This window comes from Sminthopsis crassicaudata, chromosome 1 (genome assembly GCF_048593235.1).
Source record: "Sminthopsis crassicaudata isolate SCR6 chromosome 1, ASM4859323v1, whole genome shotgun sequence".
Classification (NCBI taxonomy): domain Eukaryota; kingdom Metazoa; phylum Chordata; class Mammalia; order Dasyuromorphia; family Dasyuridae; genus Sminthopsis; species Sminthopsis crassicaudata.
In genome coordinates this window covers 262311714-262321999 of record NC_133617.1, presented here as the reverse complement: position 1 = coordinate 262321999, position 10286 = coordinate 262311714, and the positions used below count along the sequence as shown (strand labels likewise).

The window sequence follows — 10286 nt, the reverse complement described above, 5'->3', positions numbered from 1 at the left end:
GTGGCAAAATAGCAAAAGCAATAAATATACCTTAGATTTGAGTAGAGTTTGACTATCAAAATTTTTCACATCTTTGTCCCATCTGCTTAAATATTAAAGTTTATTTTGGGTTCTTTAACAAAGCTTTTCCAGTACTTTTGAGAATTTCTTGTTGCTGTTAAAGTTTAAAAAAGGAGGGGAGAGATTTTTCCGCCTCCAAACCTTCCAGGATATGGGTCCTCTTTAGATTACCCCTGCTCTCTCCCTACCAAATTAAACCTATTTTATCTGCAAAAAGAGTATGGATGTGAGCCCCCTGGCCTCATCATACTTACCTTGAGCCCCTACCACCAGTGGGATTACAAGTATTTGTCATACAATTATTCACAAGTCAGTTCTCCAAAATGACTGAGTACCAACTTCATATCACCTCTCTTGAGGTTTAGAAGTGGAGTCTGTTAGCATTTGCTTTAGCTAAGACAAGCTTTACCTTTGAGGGGAAAAAAAAAATAGCCTGTACTAGTTTCTGAATGGGAAGTGATTCAGGATTAGTATGAAGATCCTTAGTGTTCTTTGAAACTATGATCCTGGGAGAATGTTTTAGAGAGGAGACAGGTCTGATATGGCACTGTTGTCTACACATACCATTTCCAAAAAAAAATTTAAGAAATTCCTCTGATGAAAATCTTTCCCATTTCACTCCCATGTGTCATTAATTGAACTCTGGAACCTCAGATGAATGATGGGAAGATGCATGGGCCATCACCCTCCCTTCTGCATCCCCCTCCCCCCAATAAAAATGCTTTGAGAATAAAATTTTCCCAAAGGACTTAAGGTTAATGTGTAGAAAATATCCAGCAAATTACCATGTGTGAGTAACAAGCCCACTCTAGCCTCCCAATCCCACTGGAAAGAAGGATATGAATCCTATCCAATCCCACATTGTCTGGCTCAGCTCCTTCTTAGTGATGATAGTTAATAAGATAGCAAATGCGTCCGAGGTGGGATTTCGTAGGTCCTGCGTCAGCTGGAGCTTGTAGGCGATTGGGGGACTCTTGAGTTTTTCCTTTTTTTGACAAATTATAAAGTGACTCCATCCACTTCGTAGCACACTGCTTCAGGTGGAGAGCTCGCCAGCCCTTCACGTCCATCTACTTCAGTAACCCACCGAAGACGGTAAGTAAAGACATCATAAGCTCTCCTGCAACTCTTTACTTTCTTATCTAGGGACTGCAGTAAGTTCGCCCGGAACTGTGATAAGGAAAACCGTAGACTATTGCTTTTCTCATGTGTTGTTGTTCCCCTCCACTCTTCTCACCCTCCCCCATCTTCTTTCTTCTAGAGATTCTCCTAGGAGGCAAATTGCTCTGCACCGCTATAAATACTGGGTGAGCAAACCAAAGCACTTCAGCTAGCCCACACTCGATCGAAAAAAGCATCTATGTAAGTAAACTTTGCTAAAATACTGAATTTTCCTAGTGGATTTGGGGGACCTACTTGCTATTCTTTTTCTCTTATGTTTGCTTAATTTTCTTCCTCTATTTTCCTTTTTGCGATTGAACTTATATTAAATCTTCTGTTGGCATGTTTTGTCTTGGTATTGAGCCTGGCCACTCCATTTCATACTTTGGCGAGCTCCCAGTGTTCATAGCATTCTAGGGGGGAAAATCTATCCCGAGGAAGGTAAGGTTTCTTAGGATCGCAGATGAAAGAGAGGACAAAACCCAATGTATCTTGGTGGTCTCAATAAAGATCCCACCGTGGTGTTTCACTATCTAGTCAGCCGAAAGAAGATAGAGACAGAAGCCTTTTCCCTTTGCCGTGGGTCTTTTTCTGATAGAGTTCATAAGAAAAGGTAAATGGCTTATTACTCATTGGAGTGTGCTATGTCTGCTGCCCCTGTGTATGGATCTTCCAGGAGTAGGGAATGTGAGTAATCTGAGGATGAATTCGTGGATCGGAGTAAAAAATGTTTGTTTGTTTGTTTTTTTCCTTAATGATAGCAAAAAAATAATAACAATAATGGTTAGACGGTGACTGAGCTGCGCATCCCACTCTCTTTTCAGTCCATGGCGCTGTTCCTGAAGCTCTGCAGTTTGCTTCTGGCTGTCAGCCCTGGCCTCTTCCTGACCATCAGGGCAGAATGCAGCAAGGATTGCACCTCTTGCACCTTCCGTCTGGGACAACATGCGGACATCAATCCATTGGTGAGCGCAGATTGGGGTAGGAGCACAAAAAAAGGGGAAAATCCTTTTTATTATGTTTTGTTTCTGTTTTACCTAATTGCAGAATGAGTAATGAGCCACCTTTCCGTCACCAAAATATAGACTCTCCTTGTTACATCTGAAGAAACTGGAGAATAAATTCCAGAGTTAAGCTTACTCTGTATCCCGCCGAAAATCTGGCTCAGAATTTTGGCTTTGGGGAAAAGGAGGGGGTGGGGGGGGGGGGGAAGGCAAAGAAGAATGGGCAATTGGTAGGGACTATTATGTTTTGTTTTCGTCTTGAATCCGTGGTTGGTAGTTTTTTGTTGTTGTTGTTGTTGTTTTGTTTGTTTTTTTGTTTTTGTGCGTTTTAATAATTGGGTATCTAGAGCGATTGGATTTGTCCACTTTAAAAAAATTCCTTAGGCAGTTGTTGTTTTTTTTTTTCAGTACCTCGGAGAGCACCAAACTCACTGCTGTCCCAAGAGCTTTGTCCCCACAAAGCCAATCAATTCCTTGCTTCCTATATATCTTTTCACCTCATTCCACTAGACCCTAATGTTAGGCCAACCTCCAAAAACTTTCAGCTAAAGGATAAATAGAAGCATTGTTTTTTAGACAAAGTAATTGTAGTGGAAAGAGCACTCGATTTTTGAGACAGACCAGATTTCAATTCTGCCATTACTGTGGATCTTTGAGTGGTCATTTTCCTCTCTGGGATTCATTTTCCTCATTTATAAAAATGGCACAGTTTGCCTAGATGACTTTAAAAACCCCTTCTGGCTCAAGGTTAAGTTTCACTGAAAGACTTAATAGTATCAGCCTCTGCTGAAAGGAGAAATAAAGGGAAAGGAGGAAAGACAAGAAGTTTGTAGTGTAGAGGTGAAGAATTGACAGAATGTCAGAAAGACAATTGTGATTCACCTTTGCCTCTTGTAATAATTATTAGACTATAATTTACTCAACAAAAAGTATTGGGGAAATTGCTGAAGACAGTATTGGAAAACAGTAAGAGGAGCAAGGAGCAAGGTGCAGGTGGGTGAAAAAAGACCAATTCAGAACAAGTGGCTCAAAACAAAGAATCAGGTTCCCTGAGAAATTTATTTTGAGACATATTCTGCATGTGGTCTTGATATTTAAATTATTTTCTAAACCTCTTCCCAAATCAATGGTAAAGTTTTAATTTCTATGGAGGGATAAGGGCTCCTCATCCAGTACTCTCTGGTATTTGCAGTAATCCAAAAAATTCAACATGTTTACCAACACATTGCAGAGGCAGATTTTCTCGTACAAAATAATCTAGTTCTACTTTACATGTTCTATGTAGATATTGAATTATTATAAAATGTTTTTATATTAGTGAATATTTACGTGTTTTCTGTATTCTAAACTAGATCTTATCTTATTTATCTTGTCATTTTCCCCCAGTGTCTAACTCAGTACTTTGCATGTAAGTTATTAAATGATAAAATAATTATCAAATGAAACTATATCCTAGAGATTTGTATGATAATGACAAAATATCATTATTTCCTTTATCGTTCCTTCTTCATTCTTTTTTCATTTTAGGTTGACTGTACTTAGAAACTAAGTATAGAATAGAATCATTTTAAAAGCTACAAATAGAGGAAGAAGAGTCAGGCATTAATTCTACAGAAATGTATTCTATGTTTCTGATCATACAGCTCTCTCATCGTTAGTCATGCTCTGGCACCCAATTTTCACAATTGTAAAATGGGATAATCTACACATGTTAATACTGAGGCAAAGCATATGTTATCCTATCCCCACATGTGTTGCCTCAATCATAAGGGAATTTCTAATCTTTTTGCTTAATGAGCTAAAATTAAGATAAAGATTAAGATACTCTTCATTATATTTAAAGTAACTTGGAAGATTATCATTGTTTGTCCAATTATTTTTCTTTTTTAAATCTTTTCCCTCACCTAATTCCCAAAATACTACTAATCTTTTCATTTTCTCTTGTGGAAAGACTAAATTATCTCACTATCATGGGTTGTTGTGGATCTTTTCTTCCTTTTTTCTCTAAATCCTTCAAGGATTAATTTGAAAGTAAAGTAGCATTTTCCAAAATATTCCTTAGTACTATATATGAACTGATAACATTTTACCTAGATTTTGTTTAGAATTATTTTTTACGAGTCCTTTAACACAAATGGACTGCTCAACAACTAATATAGTCTCCTAGGAAAGCATTTTGAATGGCTAGATAATTTGGGTTTTGAGTCAGAATTCGATTTATTCTAATCTAATTAATATCACTAAAATTGTATTAGTAAAGAATAAGCTCCTAAGAAAAAAGCACTATGAAAATTTAATTGCTAACCAATACCATGTATTTGTGGAGAAATCCTTAAGAGAGTTAATAGAAGGTGCAAGGTAGTTAACAAAAAAAGGATTTCATCATCCCTACATGAACCTGTTTTCTATGAGAAAAAGCAGGGATTTGAAGAGACATGATTTTTTTTTCAATCTAGAAGAAAGAGCACAATACTTTAATTACTCTTAAAGTACTCAAGTACTGTTAAACTAGATAATTCTTTTTAAAGTGGATATCCTTTTTTATCTATAACAGATATTACATATTTGTTTTGAGAAAAAAGGTTAAAAATGTTACAAAATATTCTGTGTATACTTGTTTTACTAACTACTTCACTTTCTCCTTCTAACCTGTTTTTATTCAAGAAACTTATTTTTAAAATTAGAATATGAAACTAAAATTTAGAGCCAGAGGAGACCTTAGAAGTAAGTCATCCTCCTCAGCCTCTTCATTTTGCAGATGAGGAAGCTATGACCAAAAGAGAATTTACTTGCACAAAATCAAAGCAAAAGTATTGATTCAGCTTTTCACTTCTCTTCCCTTGGCCTCAGTTTCCTAATTTGCAAAATAAGAGGCTAGACTTGATGTCCTTTGGGGACACTTCTAACTTCAACTCAATGATCCTATATTTTTGTAAGATTCTAATTCAACAGATTTTAATTGAATACCCACTCATAATAGCTGATCAGCAAATGGAAAATAGGCATTTAATTTATGAGAATATATTCATAAAAATAGAAATCACTTATTTTTAAAAAACACATATAATCTTAACATTGGTGATTTGGACCTATATCAAAAACACATCACTGAGATGATCTCTTATAAGAGTTTACACACTCTGAGCAATCAACTTTTGAGGAGAACTTAATAATATCATTCCTCCTAGATCTTACATCGGTCAGGATTTAATTATTGCATAATGAATTAAGAGAAAAATGATATGCAGATTCATTTCTTTTTATATTGAGTAACATGTTACCCATTGAAAAAGAGTTTCAATTTTGCAGTGACTAAGTGTTTATGAAAAGAGAGAACTTCAAGCTTGCATATTTATAATAGTTTAATAATGTGAGATTTCAAAGCCAAAATTCAGCACAAAAAAATTTTTAAAAGTAGATATTAAAAAAAAAAGTAGATAAGGCTAAAGTAAAAATTTTCTATTTCAATTTACCATAGTCATCTCATAGTATTATCAAGCTTAGTTTTAAATTTTAAGACTTTTCCACAACTACTTTTAAATTCTAGTCATCTGTAATAAAAAAGGTAAAATAAAGAGGAACTTGCTAACTACTTAAAAGAGACTGGTAATTCAAGAATATCTTATTTTAAGTCCTATCGCGATATACTTGACACTGTTATCCTTATCACTTAACCCCTCAGTGCACTGAACGACTTTCAAGTAGAGAAAATGTCTACATTTATTGATAAAGAATTGTCCATTGCAATGAAGTGATATGTCTCATCTCTGTCCCTATCCTTTAAAAATTATAGATTACTTTATTATGAGAACATTATTTCTGCAACTAATATCAATAAACACAAAAATTTCAAGCTGACCTAAGTAAACTCCTAAGAATTAGAACTGATATGAATAAGAGATGTGTGCAATTATATAATTTTAGCAAAACCCAAGCAATATCTTACCATTGGATAAATCATTTTTTCACAGGCTTGCACATTAGAATGTGAAGGGAAATTACCATCTGCCAAAGCCTGGGACACCTGTAAGGAGCTTCTTCAACTGACCAAGATGGATCTTTCTCAGGAAGGTACCAACAACCAAGGAGAAAGCAAACAAGATGAGAGTCATCTTCTATCCAAAAAGTATGGGGGCTTCATGAAAAGATATGGAGGATTCATGAAGAAAATGGATGAGCTCTATCGAGTAGAGCCAGAAGATGAGATGAATGGAGGAGAGGTCCTTGCCAAGCGATATGGAGGCTTCATGAAGAAAGATGCTGATGATGATGCATTGGCCAATTCATCAGACTTGTTGCTAAAAGAGCTACTGGGAACAGGGGGCATCTCTGAAGCAGGGCACTACCGAGAAGATAATGAGAATGAAGAGGAAATGAGCAAGAGGTATGGGGGCTTCATGAGAAGCTACAAGAGAAGTCCAGAACTGGAAGATGAAGCAAAAGAGCTACAGAAAAGATATGGAGGCTTTATGAGAAGAGTTGGAAGGCCTGAATGGTGGCTGGATTACCAGAAAAGATATGGTGGATTTCTTAAGCGCTTTGCTGATTCCCTTCCTTCAGATGAAGAGGGAGAAAGTTATTCCAAAGAAATTCCAGAAATGGAAAAGAGATATGGAGGATTTATGAGATTTTAATATCTTTTCCCATAAGCTTCAAAATGCTCTACCCAGTTTTCCTTTGGAAAGACTGCTTCATTGATCATATTTTATTGTAAGGTGTTGCTTGCACTGTACAGTTTTTTACTGTTTTGTTAACAATACACCCTTCAATCTGTTATTTAAGTTTTGGTGTTCTTTCAAATGTCTGCAATTTCTGTTCTGTTACAATTTAAGCTATGCTGGTATTTCTCAAGCTAATACTGTTTTTGTTCACTTGTCCTTTACTTTAAACAAAATATCTATAAATGCTTATTTGTACATAGATAGAATAAATTCCTCATGCCAACTGCATAATGTGCTTGGAAGTGTGTGTTTTTCACATTATGTTCAACCACCCTGAAGTTTTCATCATCCCATAGTGAAACCCACACTATAAAGCAGTAAACAGATCAGTTCTAGGCAACCTCAGACCAGGGAGTTTCAACAGGGAGCTGGGGCAAAAAAAGAAAAAAAAGAAAGAAAATGATTTTCCATTTAATTTGATACAATTAATGCCTCTGTTAAATTTAAAAAAAAAAATATGGAAATGAAAATGATCCTTGTTGCTCTCATTTCTGAAAATGAATTGCATTAAAAGAATCCAAAGCACTGTTAACTCCAGGTCTGACCTTGCATATACCAAGAACTTGAATCTTCTGCATTTAAAATCAGCTTCTAATATTTTATATTTAATGCACACTGTTAAGACTAAAAAGGACCTTTGAGTTTATTTAGCATATCTTTCTCATTTTAAAGATGAAGAAATGGGGGCCCAAAAAGGTTAAGTAATTCATCATTCACTAGTGGCAACTCAAAACTAGGTCTCTTGCCCAAAATCTAATGTTGTCCCCCAAACATTACACTGCCCTTCCCTCTGCCTTGCTTTCAGGTACTTTTACATTTATGTTGATGGCAATTGGTGTTAAATCATTAAACACTTAAGTATTCATTAAGTACCTGTTGCATATAAAGTTTTGTGCTAGGTCCTTTGAGGGTTAAAAAAGACAGAAGGCATGGTCTCTGACTTATGGCTGCATGCTCCTAAGTGATATTGTTAAATAAAGCACCTACGCTGAACACAGATGTCTGCATATCTCTATAAGAATCAACTATTGTATACAGATCTGGGGAAAGACATGTATGTGCCCTGGGGAAATTTTAAAAGTGCATTTCCTATACAGCTGCTGATGGATTTGAGTTTTCACTCTAAAATTTACAATTTATTTAAAAATAAATATAGCTCCAAGAAAATGGAAATTCCTATAATTAATATATGTAGATTTTTTAAAAATAGGAATTTTAAGTTTTGTTTTGTTTTTCCCCTAAGGATAATGGATAATTCAAATCTGTTCTTCTTGAAGAGTCACTGGAACTGATCATTTATATTATTTACCCAGCCAAAACCAGATCTTCCTAACACAGAGGCCAGCCTTCTATCCACTATTAAACTACTACCTCCCTATTTAAAAAAAAAAAGTACTTTAGATAAAAGTGGCTAAAATTTCTATGGCACTTTAAAGGCCTCATCTCATTTTGATCTTGCTGTGAATTAAAAGGCTATAGGTATTATTATCCTCACTTTTATGTATGAGGAAACTGAAGGCTAGTGAAATTAAGTGACTTGCCCATGCTCACACACCTAGTTAAGTATTGGAAGTGAGATTTAAAATTTTAGGTCAAAATCCTAGTTCAAGATAAGGTGGTCTTTCAATGCCTCTGTCCTCCATTGTATATCCCTCCCACTTCCCACTTTTCTTTATTTGAAATAAAAGGGGTTAAATTCAATTTTATTATATTTGGCCTATTGGTTCAATCTATGACTTTTTCTAAGCCAAAGGATCACAACCAAAGGGCAAATTGTCTTATTTTTAAAAATATATATTTTTATAACAGTAATGAATATACTTGGTACCCTTTGAAATCTTTTGTATTTCATTTTATCCATCTAAAAATATTATTCCAAGAAGGAGTTCATGAGTTTTCTTGAGTTTAAGGGGTCCATAAAATTTTAAAAATGTTAAGAACCCCTGTTCTAAATAATTGATAATAATAGCTTGAACAGACAAGGACCCATAATTCCCCATAAGAATCCTTCCTTCAGGTTTATCTTAATAGCATAATGATTACCCTATCTATCCTAATTCATATAGTTATGCTATCCTGGAGTCCATATTTCTCCACATTGTCCAGAAGGATATTATGATAAACTTGTCAAATGCTTCATGCAGAGGAAACAAAACTATCATTCTTTGAAAAAGATATGGTGTCCTTAGAAAATTCTAAAGAATCAACTAAAAACCAGATAAAATAATTAACAACATCTGCAAAAATTGCAAGATAGAAAATAAATTCATATCAACCATCAACAGTTCTTCATATTACCAACAAATTCATGAAAAGAAGGGGAAAAGGAAGGAAGGAAGGAAGGAAGGAAGGAAGGAAGGAAGGAAGGAAGGAAGGAAGGAAGGAAGGAAGGGAGGAAGGGAGGAAGGGAGGAAGGGAGGAAGGGAGGAAGGGAGGAAGGGAGGAAGGGAGGAAGGGAGGAAGGGAGGAAAGAAGAAAGGGAATCCCTATATCACATATAGGGGTTAAGGAGGAAGTCCACCCACTACATGCTAGACACTGTGATAAGCAATTTTTCAACAAACATTTTTGCATTTTCCAATCAAACAAAATATATTCCCACATTGGTAGTGTTCAACATTACATATGATATTATCATGAGGTGGGCAAAGCTCTTTATCAATCCTCTGGAATCATCCTTCATTACTGAAATGATTAGAGTTCTTAAATCACAATATTTTGGGGGGGGGGGGTATGTTAATATTATAGTATAAATTGCTCTTCTGATTCAGCTCACTTCATTCAGCATCAGTTTATACAAATCCTTCTTCGAAGGATTTTGAAATAGTTTTTTTCTTCATTTTTTACAACATAATAATTACATTTATTAAAACACAATTTGTTCAGTGAATCTTCAAGTGATAAGTTTCCTTTTAGTTTCCTTTTTTAACCACCAAGGGGAAAAAAATACTACAATTTTTCTGTACATATAGACCTTTTGCTTTTTCTTCAATCTCTTTGGGAGTGTAGACATGGTTATGTTATAGCAGAATCAAAGCTATTGAGTAACTTTTTGTACATAATTCCAAATTGCATTCCAGAATTGTTAGATTCAGTCACAGTTGTCACAACAGTATGTCAAATGTTTTTAGCAGATTCTCAAGTATTTTTACACATTCTGTCATTATTTTAAAGGGAATTTCTCTATCCCTTTTAGATGAGTTTTATTGCTATTATGCAGAAATACTAATTATTTGTATGGATTTATAATGCATTCTACAACTTTTCCAAAATTATTGTTCCAATTATTTTACCCTGGGCTTTTTAAGAACAATATCTAAAAAAGTGATGACTAACATTT

The 10286-nt window shown here is 35.0% G+C and overlaps 1 protein-coding gene across 1 annotated transcript; it reads left to right on the top strand.

Moving 5' to 3' along the window:
* Positions 1-802: 802 nt before the first annotated feature.
* PENK (proenkephalin) lies at positions 803-7174 on the top strand. Its single transcript, XM_074278668.1, has 4 exons — positions 803-1155; positions 1322-1422; positions 2046-2186; positions 6197-7174. The coding sequence occupies exons 3-4, from the start codon at positions 2049-2051 to the stop codon at positions 6857-6859; spliced, it is 801 nt and encodes a 266-aa protein (XP_074134769.1). The 5' UTR covers positions 803-1155; positions 1322-1422; positions 2046-2048; the 3' UTR covers positions 6860-7174.
* The last annotated feature ends 3112 nt before the right edge of the window (positions 7175-10286 follow it).

Bases quoted from the DNA above. Each gene is read 5' to 3' on its own strand.
- PENK (XM_074278668.1), top strand. From the start codon at position 2,049: ATGGCGCTGTTCCTGAAGCTCTGCAGTTTGCTTCTGGCTGTCAGCCCT. The intron at 2,187-6,196 runs GTGAGCGCAGAT...ATTTTTTCACAG, and splicing joins ATGCGGACATCAATCCATTG to GCTTGCACATTAGAATGTGA.